This window comes from Heptranchias perlo, chromosome 9 (assembly GCF_035084215.1).
Source record: "Heptranchias perlo isolate sHepPer1 chromosome 9, sHepPer1.hap1, whole genome shotgun sequence".
In the NCBI taxonomy this organism is placed as follows: Eukaryota; Metazoa; Chordata; class Chondrichthyes; order Hexanchiformes; family Hexanchidae; genus Heptranchias; species Heptranchias perlo.
In genome coordinates, this window is record NC_090333.1 from 81,904,097 (window position 1) to 81,926,998 (window position 22,902).

The 22,902-nt window shown below is 44.0% G+C and overlaps 1 protein-coding gene across 1 annotated transcript in view; it reads left to right on the forward strand.

Moving 5' to 3' along the window:
• Positions 1 to 21,360, forward strand: part of stx6 (syntaxin 6) — a 40,441-nt gene extending 19,081 nt beyond the window's left edge. The window contains exon 8 of the mRNA XM_067990813.1: positions 16,967 to 21,360. Coding sequence (XP_067846914.1) covers positions 16,967 to 17,043 — 77 coding nt within the window. The 3' untranslated portion in view covers positions 17,044 to 21,360. The remainder of the gene's footprint in view (positions 1 to 16,966) is intronic.
• The last annotated feature ends 1,542 nt before the right edge of the window (positions 21,361 to 22,902 follow it).

Genomic DNA, 22,902 nt, shown 5'->3' on the forward strand with positions numbered 1-22,902 from the left:
TGTTTATAAATTAAGGACAACAAAAGAAAATAGGATGGTACGTATATGACAAAAGGAAAATACTGCGGATGCTGCAAATCTGAAATAAAACCAGCAGATGCTGGAAACACTCAGCAGGCCAGGCAGCATCTGTGGAAAGAGAAACAGAGATGACGTTTCAGGTAGAATCATGGAATCATACTGCACAGAAGGAGGCCAATCAGCCCATTGTGTCTGTGCCAGCTCTTTGAAAGAGCTAACCAATTAGTCCCACTCCCCTGCCCTTTCCCCATAGCCCTGCAAATTTTTCCCTTTCAAGTATTTATCCAATTCCCTTTTGAAAGTCACTGTTGAATCTGCTTCCACCACCGTTTCAGGCAGCGCATTCCAGATCATTACAACTCGCTGCGTAAAATAAATTCTTATCTCCCCCCTGGCTCTTTTGCTAATTGTCTTGTTGAAGTTGTACAGGGCATTGGTGAGGCCACACTTGGAGTACTGTGTACAGTTCTGGTCACCCTATTATAGAAAGGATATTATTAAACTAGAAAGAGTGCAGAAAAGATTTACTAGGATGCTACCGGGACTTGATGGTTTGACTTACAGGGAGAGGTTAGACAGACTGGGACTTTATTCCCTGGAGAGTAGGAGGTTAAGGGGTGATCTTATAGAAGTCTATAAAATAATGAGGGGCATAGATAAGGTCGATAGTCAAAATCTTTTCCCAAAGGTAGGGGAGTCTATAACGAGGGGGCACAGATTTAAGGTGAGAGGGGAGAGATACAAAAGGATCCAGAGGGGCAATTTTTTCACTCAAAGGGTGGTGAGTGTCTGGAACGAGCTGCCAGAGGCAGTAGTAGAGGCGGGTACAATTTTGTCTTTTAAAAAGCATTTGGACAGTTACATGGGGAAGATGGGTATCGAGGGATATGGGCCAAGTGCAGGCAATTGGGACTAGCTTAGTGGTATAAACTGGGCGACATGGACATGTTGGGCCGAAGGGCCTGTTTCCATGTTGTAACTTCTATGATTCTATGATTCTATAATTATCTTAAATCTGTATCCTCTGGTTACTGACCCTCCTACCAGTGGAAGCAGTTTCTCCCTATCTACTCTTATCAAAACACTTCATAATTTTGAACACCTCTATTAAATCTCCCCTTAACTTTCTCTGCTCCAAGGAGAAGAATCCCGGTTTCTCCAGTCACTCCATATAACTGAAGTCCCCATCCCTGGTATCATTCGAGTAAATCTCCTCTGCACCCTCTCTAAGGCCTTGACATCCTTCCTAAAGTGTGGTGCCCAGAATTGGACACAATACTCCAGCTGACGCCTAACCAGTGATTTATAACTTCCTTGCTTTTGTACTCTATGCCTCTATTTATAAAGCCCAGGTCCTGTGAGCTTTTTTAACAGCTTCCTGCCACCTTCAAAGATTTGGTTATGTGAACCCCCAGGTCTTTCTGTTCCTGCACACCCTTTAAAATTATACCATTTAATTTAGGTAGATAAGGGTAATGCAGTAGATGTAACATATTTGGATTTTAAAAAGGCCTTTGATAAGGTACCGCAGAGTAAGGTCAGAGCACGTGGAGTCGGGGGACAGGTAGCAGAATGGATAGGAAGCTGGCTACAAAACAGAAAACAGAGAGTAAGGGTTAAAAGTAGTTACTCAGACTGTAGTGTTCCACAAGGATCAGTCCTGGGACCACTGTTGTTCACCATTTACATAAACGATTTGGACTCAGGAATCGGAAGTACAATTTCAAAATTTGCAGACAACACCAAATTGGGGAGTATAGTTAATACCAAGGAGGACTGCAACTAAGTACAGGAAGACATTAATAAACTCGCAGAATGGGTGTGTAATTGGCAAATGAGTTTCTTTAGATAAGTGTGACGTATTACATTTTGGTAGGAAGAATAAGGGGGCCACATACTGCTCGGATAATAAGAGTCTAAATGGGGTAGAACAGCAGAGGGATCTGGGTGTACAGATACACAAATCACTAATCGTAACGACGCAGGTTAGTAAGGCCATACAAAAGCAAACCAAGCACTGGGGTTAATTTCTAGAGGGATAGAATTGAAAAGCAGAGAAGTTATGTTAAACTTGTATCGAACCTGGGTTAGATTACACCTGGAGTACTGGGCGCAGTTCTGGTCTCCATATTATAAAAAGGATATAGAGGCATTGGAGAAGGTGCAAAAAAGATTTACTAGGATGATACCAGAACTGAGAGGTTATACTTATCAGGAAAGATTGGGGCTCTTTTCTCCAGAAAAGAGAAGACTGAGGGGTGACCCAATAGAGGTCTTTGAAGATTTCGAAAGGGTTTGACAGGGTAGACGTAGCCTAGGGTAGATGTTTCCACTTGCGGGGCAGACCAGAACTAGGAGCCAGAAATAACGGGAGTAACTATGACAATCAGTTACAGATAGAAAGACTCCTAGACTTCTCGGTCTTTGGTGCCGTACCTCCACGTTGTTCCCGCTAAACAACATACACATTATGTGCTCTGTGTGCGGCTAAGTTGACATCTCCTTATAGAAGTCACAGCGATCTGCGAAGATCAAGTACCCGCAGAAGAGGGGAAATGTTAAATTATTAGACAACCCTACGGGGTGTCTACATCCGGTTGGGAAGGTCTGGGGGGAGAAAACTCCCCCGCCGATATATACGCAGTTACTGCCGGTGCAAAATGTTTTAACTGCATTATGGTCGGAACTGCTCCTGGGGTCCCAACAACTAAAGACTCGTGTACGCAAACCTACGAGGGTGACCATTTAGACACTAGACCTGTTTTAATTTCTGAACAGCCTTTGGTGCAGAGGAGTTCCTCGGTCAATAGGGCTGAAAGAAGAGACTCCAGTACATATTGAGAGATGATTACCGATCGGGGTCCTCCCGACGGGAGCTCTCATGTTCGTACCAAGATATTTTATAATTCGACTTTTAGTAATTCATCGACCCTGTGGAGAGAGGAGATGGATAAATATGATAATACAGATTTCCATATAACGGATACAACTACAAAATCGGCAGTACTAAATTTTAATGTTCAAAATACCTCTAGTCAACAGAATGAGGTAATAATACTGTATCCCAGTGACTGCCTGTTATGTACACTATGCAGTGTGTACTATAGTACCTATACAATATTCAAAAAACATATGAATGTTAAACATTCAACTTCGAAATTGATTACAGAATGTTCTAAATGTAATAGTAACGAGAATATCACCCGATTGCATGTCACTTTTCAAAGTGCAAGAGAACCCAACAGAATACATTGGACACTCAGTCTGCCCGTTCATTGTGTCCATTGTCCTTTTCTTCGAGGATTGGTCTGGGTCAACATGAGAGACATATCCATCCCGACTTAAGGAATAAGAAGAGAATAGCAGCTTCTGGTCCTAAGAAGGCGGCAAATAAAAGATCAATATGGAGGAAGTGGAAAATCTCATTATCCTTAAAAAGAAGTTAATTAGGACATCGGAATATCAAAATTGGTTACAAAAGCAAATGAACAGATTTCTGATAAAAGACGTTGCCTGACGAAGGTCAACAAAGATGCAGTATTAACTCTACATAATAATAGCGCGGATAGCGATACTGTTCAGGACGATACAAATAATGAGGGTGATTCCCCAATTGGTCAATTATTACAGTCCAATCATACCACAAGGAAAAACCCAGCAAAAGGGTTTACACATCTCCGCGATATTCATAATACCTCCAAAGAGATTTTAAAAGGACCACTTAGTTCCCCCGCTCGAACAACAAGTTATGGATAACATTGAGGAAATTACTGTGAGGTTGATTGACAAGGAGGTAAAGCAACCTCAACGAAAGATCAAGTCAAGACCTACTCGCAGAAATAAGAGCTATAATTCCACGGGGAGGCGTAATAGTGGACACCTTAGGAGGTACGCCATGCGCAAAGCAGAATTCAAAACTATACAATCCATGTATTGTAAAGACAAAGAAGTTGGCCTGCCAAATAATGGGTGGACCCGCACAAATCGTATGTCCGTTGAACGAGGAAGAGCTTCAGACCCACTTTGGAAACAAATTATAGATTCCAAACAACAAGGCCGACATCGGCAAATTTTCTGGGTGTACGATGATGGCCAACAATTTTAATCTCATGCGGCCGATTAGTGTGTCTGAAGTCAATTTCACGTTCGAGGGAATGAGAGAAGGAAGTGTCTCCTGTCTGGATGGTGTTACCGTGCAAGATCTTAAAAAGGTAGATGGCGGTGACTCCTCTCTTCTCCCAAGATTATTCCCACTCATGCTCAGAACATCATATATTCCAAATGCTCTGAAGAAAAGTCGCACTGTCCTGATTCCGAAGAGTGAGGAGCCAGAAATTTTAAAAGATAACAACTGGAGGCTGCTTACAATTGGACCAGTGGTACTTAGGTTATTCAATAAGATTATAGCCTCTAGAATCAATGAGGCCATAACATTGAACCCTCGTCAGAAGGGATTTGTCACAGCCACATCTGGATGCAATGAAAACATTGCCATTTTACAAAATATTTTAAAGGGCTCTAAATACAAAAGCAAAAATCTCGCTGTAGTGTTTGTTGATTTGGCAAAGGCCTTCGATTTTGTTGGCCGTAAACTAATATTGAAATCCCTGGCAAGAATGGGAATCGGGAAGAACTTTATTAAATTGATTGATAGTCTTTACACTGACAATACCACAGTTATTGAAAGTGCGATTGGCAAAACAGATGCTATAATAATTAAGAAAGAGGTTAAACAAAGGCATCCCTTGTTCCCCCCCCCCCCCCCCCCCCCACCTCTTCAATATTGCGATTGATCCTCTACTATGTACACTTTAAAAATGAGGGTTCTGGTGTGAAGTAGTCAGCGAACGGTCAGATAACATGTAGTGCCCTCGCCTTTGCTTATGATATCACCTTTTTGAGCGATTTGTACAAAGGAATGGAGGCCAATTTAAAGATCATCAAATCGTTCTGCAAGAAAATTGGATTATCGATTTAATATCAAGAAAACCTCAAACAATGGAGGATTACTGGCACTGATCTCAACTTCATTGAACCTGGTAGTGTAGAGAAATACCTCTGCACCTGTGTTAACCCCTGGGCTGGAATATCTGAGGACAATTGGTTGGTCAAGCTTCAGGATTGGATTGTGAATTTGAAGAAAACTAAATTAAAACCAAAATTTCTGTATTTTAAAAACTTACATGATACCTCGTTTTTATTTTCATTTAACACTCGAGGAGGTATCGCAGAATCTCCTGATCAAGATGGATAATATAATCACGAAAACTGTGAAGATGATCTTACATCTTCCCAACCTTATCTGTGCCGGACTCCTCTACGGATAGAACAGAGATGGTGATCTTTGCTTACAAAAGCTTGGACCCAGATTCCCTCTGCTGTGGTGAGGAAATTAATAGCCTTTGAAAAATCACCAGATCCAATTTTAAAAGCATCCTTTCAGTTCTGCGGCCAAATCAATCATGACAATATTGAAAGTGTGGAGCACTATAAAGTATTACAGGAGATCGTTACATATTCTTCTAAGTTAGGTAATTCCTTCATTATCGCCGATATAGAAAATCATCTTCGGGAAGTAAATCCCTTACAACTTCAGAGAAGAAAGAAGTGTGAACCTAATATTTACGGCACATGGAGTCTAGAGTATCATAAGTGGACTAGTTTCAGGGTTCTAGAATAGTCTACTATCAAAATAACTGGTTAAGTAATAAATTCGGTCTGCAGCATTCTCAGTTTATTTTTGCCTACAAGATACTCACTTTGTGAAATCTTAAGGCAATTAAACTATGTGGAAGATGTTCGCTGGTTAAGGAGACAGTCTCTCACATTTAGGGCAATTGTTTAAACGTTAAAAATGGGAGGATTAAACGTCACAATGTAATCCTTGATCAATGAAAGACAAGATTACAAGTTACGGATGGGTTGCATATATCGAACCCAGATTACATACCGACGACGGCAAACATTGGAAACCAGATATCATATTCCATAAGGACGATAACATAGCGGTTGTTGATGTCACTGTTCGCTTCGAAGACCACAACAACAAATCCCTTGATTTAGCCTGGACAGAAAAGTCCAACAAATATCGATTGCTAGCACCCAAGATCAAGGACATGACTGGTGCCAAAAATATCAGATTTTTTTGGTTTTGTAATGGGTGCTAAAGGAAAATGGCTCACCCAAAATAATCAGTTAATGAAATTCCTCGGAATTGAACATTTTAAAACTTTCGCGATGAGGATTTCAAGACTCACTATCCAACTCACTCTCCACATTTTAAGTCTTTTTATGGATTCTTAATTTTGTTATTTGTGTTGGGGTTAAATATCTGAGCCGTTACATTTAATAACTTTTATATTTTATTTTAATGGTTTTATTATCTCAAAGGTAGTTGTTATTTTAATTTTTCAGTCTCTCCACCACTTGATGAATTCTGCTTGCAATGACATTGTTTTTACAGCGTGGCTTGTCCCCTGATCCATGATTCGCTGGATTTTACAAGTTGACGAGCAACTTAAAAACTTGAAAAGGACACTCATGAATGGATTATGTCCACGAGTGTATTTTAATAGTCACAAATAAATCCAAAAGGGAATTCAGGAGAAACTTCTTTACCCAGAGAGTGGTGAGAATGTGGAACTCACTACCACAAGGAGTAGTTGAGGCGAATAGCATAGATGCATTTAAGGGGAAGCTGGGGGAGAAAGGAGTAGAAGGATATGCTGATAGGGTGAGATAAAGTAGGGAGGGAGGAGGCTCGTGTGGAGCATAAACACCGGCTTGGACCTGTTTGGCCGAGTGGCCTGTTTCTGTGCTGTACGTTCCATGCCCCTCCTCATCCTTCCAAAATGCAAAGGTCAATGACCTTTCGTCAGAACTGGACGATGTTAGAGAGGAACAGCTTTTAAGCAAATACAGAGCCGGGGTGGTGGTGGGGAAGGTCTGTGACAGGGTAGAGGGCAGGAGTGATTCAACGACAAAAAGGATGATTGCGTGAGACAAAAGGAGGTAATAATGAGACAAGTATAGAAACAAAAGATGAGTCCAGAGGAGGTGTAAATGGTATAGCAGAACAGCAGTAAGTATGTGGAACAGCACGGGTGGTGGAACAGGAAACCTTAATAAACAAGGAATTAGATGGGTTCTTGTCAACAAATGGGATTCAGGGTTATTAGAAATGCACCAAGGGATAGGTGGATAGATGGACCAAAGGTCCAATCCTGCCTGCAACTGATGCTGTGAATTTAGCCGCGGTGAAGTTATCTTGTTAACACGATCCTTAAAACTGCAAAGAAGAGTATTTACCCAGAGTCCAGCCATGAAGGCTGCCTCCATTGGTTTACACTGCTGCCAATATGCAGTTAAGGAAACGCCTCGGGTGTCTCATTGTAAAAATCAGTGCAAGTTCCTCCAATGGCTGAGTTGGCAGACTCATGTTATGCTGAGCTGGATGGACCAGGAATTTTTTCCCCTGAGGATCTCTTGAAGTTGTTGCCTCTTTGCTGGGGTCCTGTTTCATGGGCATCAAGTGCCCCATACATGTGGCCATTATTTATTTCTGCTTCTGGATTGTGAGTGTTGGCAGGCTGTTTGCCACAGCACGCCCTAGTCCTGTCCTCCGTCAGCATCAACACACTCGCAGGAGTCCCTGGGGAGCATTCGGGAGAGAGAGCCCTGGCAGAATTTAAGATCCCTTCCCTAGCCCAAGGATGAGGAGGCCACTTAGAAAGGCTTTCAACACCACCCCAACTGAGTCCAGTCAATGCAGCCAGAGATCTCAATCCTGGGACGTTCTTTTGTGGTGCAATATTGCACACACACAAATTGTCGTCAGGTTTTCAGTAAAGCAGAATGGCGAGCATCTCTGCCCAGCGTGTGAAGTACTTTATTCATCTTTTGCATCCCCCCACCCCCCTCCCCCACCTTTATTAGCTGTTTCTTACTTTTGTTTACCTTGTCTTTTCCCCTTGCCTCAGGTTGAGAGACTTACTTTCCTGTGAATGGAAAGTGCCAGCTTGTACTAGCTGCAGCCTTTACTGACATCCAGCACAGCCATTGGCATTTATTGCCCATCCCCTGTTGCCCTGAGAAGGTGGTGATGGTGGGCCGCCTTCTTGAACCGCTGCAGTCCTTATAGAGGTTCAATTGAGTGTCTTGCTAGGCCACTTTAGAGGGCAGTTAAGAGTCAACCACATTGGTGTGGGACCGAAGTCACATACAGGCCAGACTGGGTAAGGACGGCAGGTTTCCTTCCCTAGTTATTGAACCACTTGGGTTTTTACTACAAAACTGGAGATCATAAATACAATATAGTCACTAATAAACCCAATAAGGAATTCAGGAGAAACTTCTTTACCCAGAGAGTAGTTAGAATGTGGAACTCACTACCACAAGGAGTAGTTGAGGTGATGAGCATAGATGCATTTACGGGGAAACTAGATAAACACATGAGGGAGAAAGAAATAGAAGGATATCCTGATAGGGTCAGATGAAGTAGGGAGAGAGGAGGCTCGTATGGAGCAAAAACACCGAATGATCTGTTTCTGTGCCGTAGACTCGATGTAACAATAACCTGCATTCTGTCCATGTCCTGGGGCTGGAGAGGGAAACGATTGCCCTCCCGTTTGATATCCAGTGACCCGTGCGAAGAATTGCACGCATGACCATTGGGCGAGGGTGGGAGCAGGCTCGGTGCCCGTGGCCTCCCTGGTGCACGGTTTGTGCCGGCTCCACGTGAAGAGTGACGTACTGGATCGTCACTGGTGAGGGTGGGGCTAGGGGGAGAGAATTGGAGGACCCAAAGAGGGTCAGCTGGCCTCGGCTGTTGAGACACTTGGCTGCCCTGGACTAGGGAGGGTGGGTGGGGTGGGGTACAAGGGAAATCAGCCAGGGTTCCTCTGCTCTTCGCTATCCAGCGATTTCCCCCTGAACAATACACACGTCGACATCAGATGAGGACCACATTGTCTGTGATGTCCTCCATATGAGAATAGCCTGCCAGCACTCGCCCCTCCCTATCTCTGTAACCTTCTCCAGCCCGACAACCCTCCAAGATCTCTGCGTTCTCCAATTCTGGCCTTTTGCGCACCCCCGATTTCTATCGCTCCACCATTAGCAGCTGTGCCTTCAGCTGCCTGGGCCCTAAGCTCTGGAATTCCCTCCCTAAACCTCCCGACCTCTCTCTCCTCCTTTCAGATGTTCCTTAAAACCTACCTCTTTAACCATGCTTATGGTCACTTGTCCTAATATCTCCTCATGTGGCTCATAGTCAAATTTACCTGATTACGCTCCTGTGAAGGACCTTGCGACGTTTGACTGTGTTAAAGGCGCTATATAAATGCAAGTTGTTGTTGTAGATGAGGAAGGGCTGCCGACCCTCTGGATTTGATGCCTTCACGAGAGGAGGGAAGAAAATCGAAATGGAGAAATAAAATCCTATCAGGAATGGTGGTTATTGCTGAGAAAGAAATAGCGGTGCCCTTCAATTAAAACTACTTCTCAGAGACCAGTAATTTATGCAGTGTTCGTTATCGGGGTATGCTAACGAACTGCTGTATTTAAACCCAACAAGTGGGGAAAAAAAGCAAACTGGTTTGCTTGTTTGTTGTGAGAAGCCAGTGTTAATGAGATTGACTGAGTCACAATTAATGCAGTTTTTTTCTGTTTGTCTGGGCTGGCTCAGGCTTCTGATGGTGGAGTGTTGCTGCACAGTGTCCCGCTCAGAAACAAGGAGTGGGCAGCAGGTTGGAAATCCCCATTTATGGTACTAGTTTTGATTCAGAGAACTGAACCACAGCTTGGCAGGAAGCTGTGGGATGGAACAGGAAGTGTGAGGGGGGGGGACTTTCCAGGAAGTGACACGGGCGTGTGTGGTTTGCTTTCTGGTTGGTCACTGACTCACTCACAGGATGGGTTAAATCTTTGTCTGAGAAACTTGCAGCAAGTGGTGAAATAACTGCAAGATGTATGAACTGACCGTACAAGCACAGGCTTTGTGGTCCTAAGCCCTTGTGATGAAGAGTGATCAAGAATTATTAGCATGTACTGGTGGTTCAGGGGCGGAATTCTCTCCTGCGACACGGGAGAGAGCCGGGTTCAATTCCCGGCCAATGCAGAACCACAGGGTTTAATTACAGGATAAGGGTTTGGCCATTTGAGACCAAGGTGAGGAAGAATTTCTTCACTCAGAGGGTTGTGAATCTTTGGAATTCTCTACCCCAGAGGGCTGTGGATGCTCAGTCGTTGAGTATATTCAAGGCTGAGAGAGATAGATTTTTGGGCTCCAGGGGAATCAAGTGATATGGGGATTGGGCAGGAAAATGGAGTTGAGGTTGAAGATTAGCCATGATCTGATTGAATGGCGGAGCAGGCTCGAGGGGCCGTATGGCCTACCCCTGCTCCTATTACTTATGTCCTTCCGGTTACGTTATTCTGTTTTATTTTGTTTGAATGTTTTGCTTGAACGATCGTTCAAAAGGCACCAGATGGTGTGGTGATGTCACAGGGTTTGATTGCTATCTGGGAATCGCCAGCTGGGGTTTCCGCTCCTGATTACTGGCGAGTCCTGCTGGAAAGTTGCACCTGTGCATTGTATGAGCAGGGGATAGCGCTCTATCTGCAACATCCGTGGCTGCACTGCCTGCTGTTAGCCAGTGAAGTGAAGAATGGTCACTTGGACAAAGCAATGAAGGACTGCTGGCAATAGTATAAACACTATAGTAAGGGTCTAGTACTACAGCCTGTGTTTGTACTCCGTATAAACACTATAATAAGGGTCTAGTACAACAGCCTGTGTTTGTACTGTCAGTATAAACACTATAATAAGTGTCTAGTACTACAGCCTGTGTTTGTACTGTCAGTACGAACACTATAGTAAGGGTCTAGTACTACAGCCTGTGTTTCTACTCCCTATATACACTATCGTAAGGGTCTAGTACTACAGCCTGTGTTTGTGCTCAGTATAAACACTATAGTAAGGGTCTAATACTACAGCCGGTGTTTGTACTGTCAGTATAAACACTATAATAAGGGTCCAGTACCACAGCCTCTGTTTGTACTCAGTATAAACACTATAGTAAGGGTCTAGTACTACAGCCTGTGTTTGTACTGTCAGTATAAACACTATAATAAGGGTCGAGTACGACAGCCGGTGTTTGTACTCAGTATAAACACTATATTAAGGGTCTAGTACTGCAGCCTGTGTTTGTACTCTGTATAATCACTATAGTAAGGGTCTAGTACCACAGCCTGTGTTTGTACTGTCAGTACGAACACTATAGTAAGGGTCTAGTACTACAGCCTGTGTTTGTGCTCAGTATAAACACTATAGTAAGGGTCTAATACTACAGCCGGTGTTTGTACTGTCAGTATAAACACTATATTAAGGGTCCAGTACTACAGCCTGTGTTTGTACTCAGTATAAACACTATATTAAGGGTCTAGTACTGCAGCCTGTGTTTGTACTCTGTATAATCACTATAGTAAGGGTCTAGTACTACAGTCTGCGTTTGTACTGTCAGTACAAACACAACAGTAAGGGTCTAGTACCACAGCCTGTGTTTGTACTCAGTATAAACAATACAGTAAGGGTTTAGTACTACAGCCGGTGTTTGTACTCTGTATAAACACTATAATAAGGGTCTAGTACCACAGCCTGTGTTTGTACTCCGTATAAACACTATAATAAGGGTCTCATACTACAGCCTGTGTTTCTCCTCCCTATAAACACTATAGTAAGGGTCTAGTACTACAGCCGGTGTTTGTACTCAGTATATGCACTATAATAAGGGTCTAGTACCACAGCCTGAGTTTGTACTGTCAGTACAAACACTATAGTAAGGGTCTAGTAGTATTGCCTGTGTTTGTACTCTGTATAAACACTATAATAAGGGTCTAGTACCACAGCCTGAGTTTGTACTGTCGGTACAAACACTATAGTAAGGGTCTAGTACCACAGCCTGCGTTTGTACTGTCAGTACAAACACAACAGTAAGGGTCTAGTACCACAGCCTGTGTTTGTACTGTCAGTACGAACACTATAGTAAGGGTCTAGTACTACAGCCTGTGTTTGTGCTCAGTATAAACACTATAGTAAGGGTCTAATACTACAGCCGGTGTTTGTACTGTCAGTATAAACACTATATTAAGGGTCCAGTACTACAGCCTGTGTTTGTACTCAGTATAAACACTATATTAAGGGTCTAGTACTGCAGCCTGTGTTTGTACTCTGTATAATCACTATAGTAAGGGTCTAGTACTACAGTCTGCGTTTGTACTGTCAGTACAAACACAACAGTAAGGGTCTAGTACCACAGCCTGTGTTTGTACTCAGTATAAACAATACAGTAAGGGTTTAGTACTACAGCCGGTGTTTGTACTCTGTATAAACACTATAATAAGGGTCTAGTACCACAGCCTGAGTTTGTACTGTCGGTACAAACACTATAGTAAGGGTCTAGTAGTATTGCCTGTGTTTGTACTGTCAGTATAAACACTATAGTAAGGGTCTAGTACTACAGCCGGTGTTTGTACTCTGTATAAACACTATAATAAGGGTCTAGTACCACAGCCTGTGTTTGTACTCCGTATAAACACTATAATAAGGGTCTCATACTACAGCCTGTGTTTCTCCTCCCTATAAACACTATAGTAAGGGTCTAGTACTACAGCCTGTGTTTGTACTCAGTATAAACACTTCAGTAAGGGTCTAGTACTACAGCCTGTGTTTGTACTCAGTATAAACACTTCAGTAAGGGTCTAGTACTACAGCCGGTGTTTGTACTCAGTATATGCACTATAATAAGGGTCTAGTACCACAGCCTGAGTTTGTACTGTCAGTACAAACACTATAGTAAGGGTCCAGTAGTATTGCCTGTGTTTGTACTCAGTATAAACACTATAGTAAGGGTCCAGTACTACAGCCTGTGTTTGTACTCAGTATAAACACTATAGTAAGGGTCCAGTACTACAGCCTGTGCTTGTACTCAGTATAAACACTATAGTAAGGGTCTAGTACCACAGCCTGTGTTTGTACTCTGTATAAACACTATAGTAAGGGTCTAGTACTGCAGCCTGTGTTTGTACTGTCAGTATAAACATTACAGTAAGGGTCTAGTATACAGCCTGTGTTTGTACGGTCAGTATAAACACTTTAGTAAGGGTCTAGTACTACAGCCGGTGTTTGTACTCAGTATAAACACTATAGTAAGGATCTAGTACTACAGCCTGTGTTTGTACTGTCAGGATAAACAATACAGTAAGGGTTTAGTACTGCAGCCGGTGTTTGTACTCTGCATAAAGAATACAGTAAGGGTTTAGTACTGCAGCCGGTGTTTGTACTCTGTATAAACACTATAATAAGGGTCTAGTACTACAGCCTGTGTTTGTACTGTCAGTATAAACACTATAGTAAGGGTCTAGTACTACAGCCGGTGTTTGTACTCCGTATAAACACTATAGTAAGGGTCTAGTACTACAGCCTGTGTTTGTACTGTCAGTACGAACACTATAGTAAGGGTCTAGTACTACAGCCTGTGTTTCTACTCCCTATAAACACTATCGTAAGGGTCTAGTACTACAGCCTGTGTTTGTACTCAGTATAAACACTATAGTAAGGGTCTAGTACTACAGCCTGTGTTTGTACTGTCAGTATAAACACTATAATAAGGGTCTAGTACTACAGCTGCTGTTTGTACTCAGTATAAGCACTATAATAAGGGTCTAGTACCACAGCCGGTGTTTGTGCTCAGTATAAACACTATAATAAGGGTCTAGTACCACAGCCTGTGTTTGTACTCAGTATAAACACTATAGTAAGGGTCTAGTACTACAGCCTGTGTTTGTACTGTCAGTATAAACAATACAGTAAGGGTTTAGTACTACAGCCTGTGTTTGTACTGTCAGTATAAACACTATAGTAAGGGTCTAGTCCCACAGCCTGTGTTTGTACTGTCAGTATAAACACTATAGTAAGGGTCTAGTACTACAGCCGGTGTTTGTACTCAGTATAAATACTATAGTAAGGGTCTAGTACCACAGCCTGTGTTTGTACTGTCAGTATAAACAATACAGTGAGGGATTAGTACTACAGCCTGTGTTTGTACTCAGTATAAGCACTATAATAAGGTTCTAGTACCACAGCCTAGTGTTTGTACTCAGTATAAACACTATAGTAAGGGTCTAGTACTACAGCCTGTGTTTGTACTCTGTATAAAGAATACAGTAAGGGTTTAGTACTGCAGCCGGTGTTTGTACTCTGTATAAACACTATAATAAGGGTCTAGTACTACAGCCTGTGTTTGTACTGTCAGTATAAACACTATAGTAAGGGTCTAGTACTACAGCCGGTGTTTGTACTCAGTATAAACACTATAGTAAGGGTCTAGTACTACAGCCTGTGTTTGTACTCTGTATAAAGAATACAGTAAGGGTTTAGTACTGCAGCCGGTGTTTGTACTCTGTATAAACACTATAATAAGGGTCTAGTACTACAGCCTGTGTTTGTACTCAGTATAAACACTATAATAAGGGTCTAGTACCACAGCCTGTGTTTGTACTCAGTATAAACACTATAGTAAGGGTCTAGTACTACAGCCTGTGTTTGTACTGTCAGTATAAACGCTATAGTAAGGGTCTAGTACTACAGCCTGTGTTTGTACTGTCAGTATAAACAATACAGTAAGGGTTTAGTACTACAGCCTGTGTTTGTACTGTCAGTATAAACACTATAGTAAGGGTCCAGTACTACAGCCTGTGTTTGTACTCAGTATAAACACTATAGTAAGGGTCTAGTACTACAGCCTGTGTTTGTACTGTCAGTATAAACAATACAGTAAGGGTTTAGTACTACAGCCTGTGTTTGTACTGTCAGTATAAACACTATAGTAAGGGTCTAGTACCACAGCCTGTGTTTGTACTGTCAGTATAAACACTATAGTTAGGGTCTAGTACTACAGCCTGTGTTTGTACTGTCAGTATAAACACTATAGTAAGGGTCTAGTACTACAGCCTGTGTTTGTACTCAGTATAAATACTATAGTAAGGGTCTAGTACCACAGCCTGTGTTTGTACTGTCAGTATAAACAATACAGTGAGGGATTAGTACTACAGCCGGTGTTTGTACTCCGTATAAACACTATAATAAGGGTCTAGTACCACAGCCTGTGTTTGTACTCAGTATAAGCACTATAAGGTTCTAGTACCACAGCCTTGTGTTTGTACTCAGTATAAGCACTATAATAAGGGTCTAGTACCACAGCCTGTGTTTGTACTGTCAGTATAAACACTATAGTAAGGGTCTAGTACCACAGCCTGTGTTTGTACTGTCAGTTAGTACAAGCTTTCATAATTGTGTTGGCGAGACTTCACAAGACCTTACCATCTCACTCTCGCCTCTGTCATTTCTTACAGCTGTTTATTGTCACTATTTCATTTAGCTCTTTCTATGCACAGTCCCACTGCCTGAACTTTATACCTCCACATAGTGTTTCCCCAACTGAGAGCCATTGTGTGCCTTCCCAGGCTACTGGTCCTCAGTGCTTCGTACAGGCCACATGTGTCAATCTCCTATCTCAACTGGGCTTGTATTCCCTTGAGTATTGAAGATTAAGGGGTGACCTAATTGAGGTGCTTAAGATGATTAAAGGATTTAATAGGGTAAATAGGAGAAACTATTACCTCTGATGAGGGAGTCCGTAACAAGGGAACATAATAAAATTAGAGCCAGGCCGTTCAGGGGTGATGTCAGGAAGCACTTCTTCACACAAAGGGTAGTGGAAATCTGGAACTCTCTCCCCCAAAATGCTGTTGAGGCTGGGGGGGGGGGTCAAATGAAAATTTCAAAACTGAGATTGATAGATTTTTATTAGGTAAGGGTATTATAGATCTGCCATGATCTGATTGAATGGTGGAACAGGCTCGAGGGGCTGAATGGCCTACTACTGTTCCTTTGTTATTTTTGCTCCTGCGACCTCTCCCGGTTGAGAGGCGGTCACTTTTACTCCAATGTAGACAGAGCTTATTCCACCCTCCTTCGGCAAAAGTGAGACCGGTGCAGGTTATAGAGCAGCTTCACTCTTGCAGAGCACTGTGGGTAAGGTGGATCGCCATTGTCAGCCGTGGCTCAGTGGGCAGCACTCTCTGCCTCTGAGTCAGAAGGTCGTGGGTTCAAGTCCCGCTCCAGAGACTTGAGCACATAATCCAGGCTGACACTCCAGTAAGGTACTGAGAGAGTGCTGCGCTTTCACTGTCTTTCAGGTGGGATGTTAAACCGAGGCACCGTCTGCCCTTGGATGGATGTACAAGGAAAATGAAAAAAAGCTTCCAAAGTCAATTTTTTTTTTTTCCCTGTGTGAAGCTCTCACTCCAGAGTTCTCCCGGTGTCCTGGCCAATATTTATCCCTCAAACAGACTGGTCACTTATCACATTGTTGTTTGTGGGAGCTTGCTGTGCGCAAATTGGCTGCCGCATTTCCTACATTACTGAAGTACTTCATTGGCTGTAAAGGGCTTTGGGACGTCCTGAGGTCATGAAAGGCCCTATATAAATTCAAGTCTTTTTATTGGAGCTAACCCAACTCTTTCAGCCCTCAGTGAAAGTGCACCATCGGTGAAGTGTCACCTGAGGGCAAAGTCGACCACAGCACGCAGGACCTTAACGGGCTTCCTGCCGACTCTGGAGGGTTGACACAGGCTGCTCTCATGCAGGGCCAATAAGTGGAAAAAAAAACTCTGGAAAATTTTTCTCTGACCCCCTCAGGTGATTGAAACCAGTCCAGGAGATCACATGGACCATGTGTTATCTGTAAAGACACTTGCTTTCTTTATCAATCTTTGCCCCAGTCCAGCTCCCTCTTGAAGGTGCGCAAAGAGGTTGTGAAGAAAATAATAATGCGTTCTTCTTTTTTAAAAAAAACACACAATGCCATTTCCTTTCCTCCCTTAGATCGGCGCCAGTGGTGTGGAATCATCATTCTGCTGATCATCCTGATTGTGGTGCTGATATTATTCTTCATTATCTAAATCTGTACAGTCGGATCTGAACTGTTTGCGTCAGAGAGAGGAAGAAAGGAGGAGGGGGCGGAAAGAGGAAAAACAAAAGAACAGCTTTTCCATTCTGTGGTGCATGCTTTCCATCAGTCGATCGGGCCGGGCCAGGCCAGGCCAGGCCAGGCTGTGGGCTTTCTGTTGCTGAGTGTGAAGTGTTTCTCCAGCGAACGTGTCCTCCTAACTCTGCCCATTGCATTTTCCAACTGCAGAGTTACCGCAGAATTTATTTTGCTTTTTTTTTGTTCAATCGTCCATTCACAGAAACGGGGAAGTGTTTAAGCAGGACCACGTGAGCAACGGATGTCAAAGGTCACACAAAGAGCCCCGCCCCTCGACAAGGTGGGGGGGGGGAATGTGTTGTTTTTCTCGTTCTTGAGGAAGAATGTTTCTGTCTTTTTTAAACGGTTCAAATTTCTCCTGTAAGGCTCCCTTGATGGGGCGGATAGGTAAAGGAAGCTGCCCGGTACAGTGCTGGGCCCTGCAGACCAGAAGGCCCGCAGGTTCGACCCCTGGTCTGTGCCCAGTCAGCTAACCTCAGCCAAGGCCTACTCCTGTTCCTATGTTCCTAAAGGCTGCAGTTGAGGCCCTTATAATTGGTCTCGGTGCCCCAGGGCTAAGGAATGGGGAATTATCAGACTAGGCTCCTGCTCCTGATTGCTATCCAGGTGGTGCGTGTGTGTGGGCGTGAGGTGCGTGCAGGATCGGGCTAGGCTGCGGTGCCTTCCACTGTCGAATAGCCTGCCGCCGCTCGCTGCCTCAGCTTGCACCTGGCAGAGTAACTGAGGGTTGCCCTCTGTGGAACAGTAACCCCCTCCCAGCTCCTTGAGCAGAGGGGAGGGGGAGCCATAATTAAGTTTGGACCGGCCTCCATACTAACAGGCTTTAGGTGTGACATGTGGTGAATGGCAATGTCCAGTTTATTCATAGGGAGCAGGGATTCACAGCTCCCACAGTGAAGAACACAAAGCTTCTGAAAACCCCTAACTTCCCCTTGGGAAGAGAACCCATTTCAAATTATCCTCCAAAACCTATTTTACAAATTATATATTTTTAAAAAAAAGATGCATTTCAGATCAACCTTTTTTAGTGCCTTGAGGGAATAAAATACATAATTCCCCCTTTTTAACTTGCTGGTAGCCAGTTAAGGCAGTGAGTCTGACCAGTGTGGTACAGCCCATTAACACTTGGAATCATGCAGTCAGAAGTGAGCAGCTTTGACTGTTTCTGGCTACACGGCTGGCAAACTAGCAACGATCTCACACTTGCACCAAGGCTGACACATTCCCGCTTGTTCTCGCCATACGCAGGCTGAGTGGGTAATGAGCAGCAGACCAACTCAGGCTTGGAACGACTGGCATTTAACCGTCCCACCAAAAACACCTCTGTACATTTTGAAAGCCCATTTCTTTCGGAGGGTGGAGTTCTTCATCTGTGTTGGCACGAGCTGATCTTGCTCAAATGTACTACACCCCACCCACCCCCCCCCTTCAATTAAAGATCAGCAACAGGGTTCCGATTTGGCTTTAAAAGCAGAGGTGCGATGAGCTAGAGGAGGCCAAGTAAATTGCTTGGGGGGGGGGGATCCCCAAAATGTGCAGATGGATTATTCTGTGGTCATTGCATTTCAAGCATAACCTGAGCAGATAGTTAATTTTCAAATGGTTACTCTTCACCATCCTCAACCGACTCTGTTTATATTTGTTCTACCTTCCTCCTCTCCCACCCAAGTAAAGTTAGACCGCAGGCATTTCTAATGTAGTGTCTCCCTTTTTAAAACAGCTCCTCTCCAGTCCATCAGAATACAAAAGGTTAACGCAGAGTATTTCCAAGGGAGTAAACCTTTAGAATGTACACAAAACTCTACACTACAGTTGGCACTGTTAAGGCAACCTTGCTGTTATATTTTAGTGTGTGTGTATATGTGAGTGTGTGTGTGTGTGTCTGTCGTCTACACTGTGTACTTTGATTTTGCACTGACAGCAATGCGCCACGATTTTTCTGCTGTCACAGTCTCACGATGTCATGGTCTCCTCTTCCTGTGGGGGAGTAGCAGCCAAAGTAATTCCACTGCCGGTGAATGCCACTTGAAGAATCCTTATTTTCCTTTTCATGTTTCCAGTTTGTGTTTGTAGACCCAAGGGCTTCCTTTTCCTGCCACTTGCAACAATCTGCACTAAAACTCTGCCCCTCCCCCCCCCCCCCCCACCACCCCAAAAAAAAATCCACCCGTGGTGCACCTCGTTGCCTAGTGTGTAACTGAACCCTGCAGACTAGGACGCTCAATCCTTGATTTGTGCTTATCTCAGTGCAGTGGCAGGGGTGCTGAAATTTGCCTGCGTGCCCCTGGACTTTGGGGGCAGACGCTGAGAGGCTGTTTTCCCCTGGCTGGAGAGTCTAGAACTAGGGTATGTAGTCTCAGGATAAGGGGTAGGCCTTTAGGACTGAGATGAGGAGGAATTTCTTCACTTAGAGTTGTGAATCTTTGGAATTCTCTACCCCAGAGGGCTGTGGATGCTGAGTCGTTGAGTATATTCAAGACAGAGATCGATAGATTTTTGGACACTAGGGGAATCAAGGGATATGGGGATAGAGCAGGAAAGTGGAGTTCAGGTAGAAGATCAGCCATGATCTGAGTGAAAATCCATTGAAAATCCATTGAAACCCATTGAAAATAACCATGGGCACCCAGCATCTCCAGAAAAGAGGGGCGATAATGGGAGTTGGTGGGGGAATTTGAGGGCGCAGTAATTAATTTGAGGGAGATTAAGGGGTGATCTAAATGAGGTGTTTAAGACAATTAAAGGATTTGATAGGGTAGATAGAAACTATTTCCTCTGGTGGGGGAGTCCAGAACAAGGGAACATAACCTTAAAATTAGAGCTAGGCCGTTCAGGGGTGATGTCAGGAAGCACTTCTTCACTCAAAGGGGAGTGGAAATCTGGAACTCTCTCCCCATAAAGGCTGTTGAGGCTGGGGGTCAATTGAAAATTTCAAAACTGAGATTGATGGATCTTTGTTCTGTAAGGGTATTCAGGGTTGCGGAATAAAGGCGGGTAAATGGAGTTAAGATACAGATCGGCCGTGATCTGATTGAATGGAGGAACAGGCTCGAGGGGCTGAATGGCCTACTGCTGTTCCTTTGTTATTTTTCCCTTTTTACCAGATGAAACGTTTTAATTTTTCCAATACGGTATTATCAGGAGATATATTCAGGTGTTTAATTTAAAAATAAATGGCTTTAGGGCAGTTGCAATAGCTGGAAAATTTAAATCATCGAAAAATGTTTTACTCTGGTCCAAAACCCACGACAGACGTGATGTTGAGCAGTTCTAATCACCTTTGGGTCGGGAGGTTCACTTCAGAAGGTTGTAGTTGGGGCTAGAGGGTGATTGCACAGAGGTCTTGCGGTTTGGTAATCGCTGATGGCTTCATGGGACTGCAGCATCTGCTGTCCGGAGATTCTTGCAGCCTGTGGAGCTTTGATGGTTGACGTTTTGGCGGGGAGGGGTGAGCAGCAGATTCTGCCGGTAATGCTCGCAGTGGACTAGACCAGATTCCCCAGGCTGCTTTGCACATTTTTCAGGCAGAGAGTTTGCCGCGGTCACAGGATTGAGAATGTAGCCTGCCGCTCTGAACACTTGTGGCTTTTAACCCTGACCAAAACTCACCCTCAACCAGTTTACTCTTTTCGGTGTGGGAGGGGGGGGTCCTTGTGTTAATAATTCTCGAGCTCAGTCGTGGCTAATTTCCACACGCTGGCCTTTTATACTGTGGCTCAGTGGGTAGCACTCTCACCTCTGATTCAGAGGGTTGTGGGTTCGAGTCCCACTCCAGTGACTTGAGCAATCAAGCCAGGCTAACACTCCAGTGCAGTACTGAGGGTGTGCTGCACTATCGGAGATGCTGTCTTTCGGATGAGACCTCAAATTGAAGTCCTGTCTGTAAAGTAAAAGATCCCATGGCACTATTTCGAAGAAGAGCAGAGGAGTTCTTCTGGTGTCTTGGCCTATATTTATCCTTCAAACAAAAACACTTAACTAGATTAGATGGTCATTATCTCATTGCTGTTTGTGGGATCTTGCTGTGCGCAAATTGGCTGCCGTATTTCCTACATTACAACAGTGACTACACGTCAAAAAGTACTTAATTGATTGTAAAGCGCTTTGAGACGTCCTGTGGTCTTGAAAGGCAATATAGAAATACAAGTCTATCTTTCTTTACAAGGTTACTTTATGTCTTCTGATTTCCATGTCCACAATCTGGTGTGTAAATAAATGATGCACGGTTATACTCCTCTGCTTCCTCTTCTGGCTATTCATAGATGCACTTTTTTTTAAAAAAAGCAAAACTCTATGGGCGAGGGGCAGGGACTGTAAGATGCGGTGTGATACACTGCTGGGATCTGGATTTGAGTTCAGGCCCCCAAGGCATGAAAGTCTCCTCTTTGCTCGCATTTGGGGCAACACATCACTGGGCATTATTCAGAAAGTTGGAAACCTTACAGACCATGTGGTCAATGGAGGACATGGGACAGTGCCTCACTTGTGGAGTAGGAGGCACTCTACTGGGGTTGTGACACATTGTTGCGACAGTGTAGAGGGAGCTTTACTCTGCATCAACCCGTGTTGTAGCTCCCAGAACCCATGAGTCTGTACCCCCAGCACCCATGGGTTTGTAACCCGAGTCAGTACCCTTGGGGGGAATAATCATTGTGAAATGGGCCGTGCAAAAGCGATGTTCATTGTAATTTTGGAAATTTTTTTTTTTTTTTTTTTTTAGAAGAGTTGTGTGTGAAAAGTGTCTTGTGGTGTCTTTCCCTTTCATTTATTGATTGGTGATTTCGATGCTCTGCTATGTGAACTATACATGTTAATGCAGCGTTACTGGATTGTGCTGAGCACGGTGACTGTTCACACTGTAACCAGCCGCGAGCATCACATCTCCGCTGACCTGGTTAATCCGGCACACCCCGATAAATGCTCAGTTCACACCACTCTCTGGGCTGAATTTGGCTTCACCCGAGTACTTGGTGCGTAGAACCTGAACTGAGCAGAGACCTCGATCGATGGGGACCCCCTGGTAACACCCCTTCCCCGGCCATGGGGGTGGGGGGGGGCTGAATTTACTTTATCGGGAATGGTGGAAATAACTGGGAAAAGTTTGTACCTATGCAGTAAACAACCTGCTTTGCTTCCAAAGTTGACTTCTTGGAGGCAAATCACCTCAGCTGTTTGGCTGAAATATATTCTTTCACAAGGGAGGGTGCCCTTCGTGACATCGACCGGTGCGGGGAACGCACTAGACATTTGCCCTTTGCCAGTTCTTTTCCCCCCGTTGTGCCGCAGTGAGGGCCAGTTCCACGGGCATAGTTCCAAGTGGCCTTTCAGCCCTTCTCCTTTGCTGCCCACACACGCAGGGGTCACTGGATAACAGTCAGGAATGGTAACACTGGCTCATTCAAATCTCCCTTCTGCCCACCCCGGCACTGGTCTGTTGAGGCCAATACATTCAGCACAGACCAGGGGTCGAACACCCATGGCAATGCCCGATGGGTGTGGTTCAATACCACACAGGGCACAGTATTTACCCAGTGGGGCATTGGGTGGGCGAGCTCTTAAACGGGCATTATGATGGGTGTTAGGGAAAGGGTGTTCTTAAAAGTTTATAAGTAATTCCTCGAGATAATAGGATTCAAAGGCATTTATTGGCAATCATAGGAATTAAGCATACAATGATAACTATTATTAATAACAATTACTCATATATTTGAGAGCACATTTAACGGTAATACCAGTTACCGGAGAATTCACACGTTGCAGTTCTCGAGCTCGA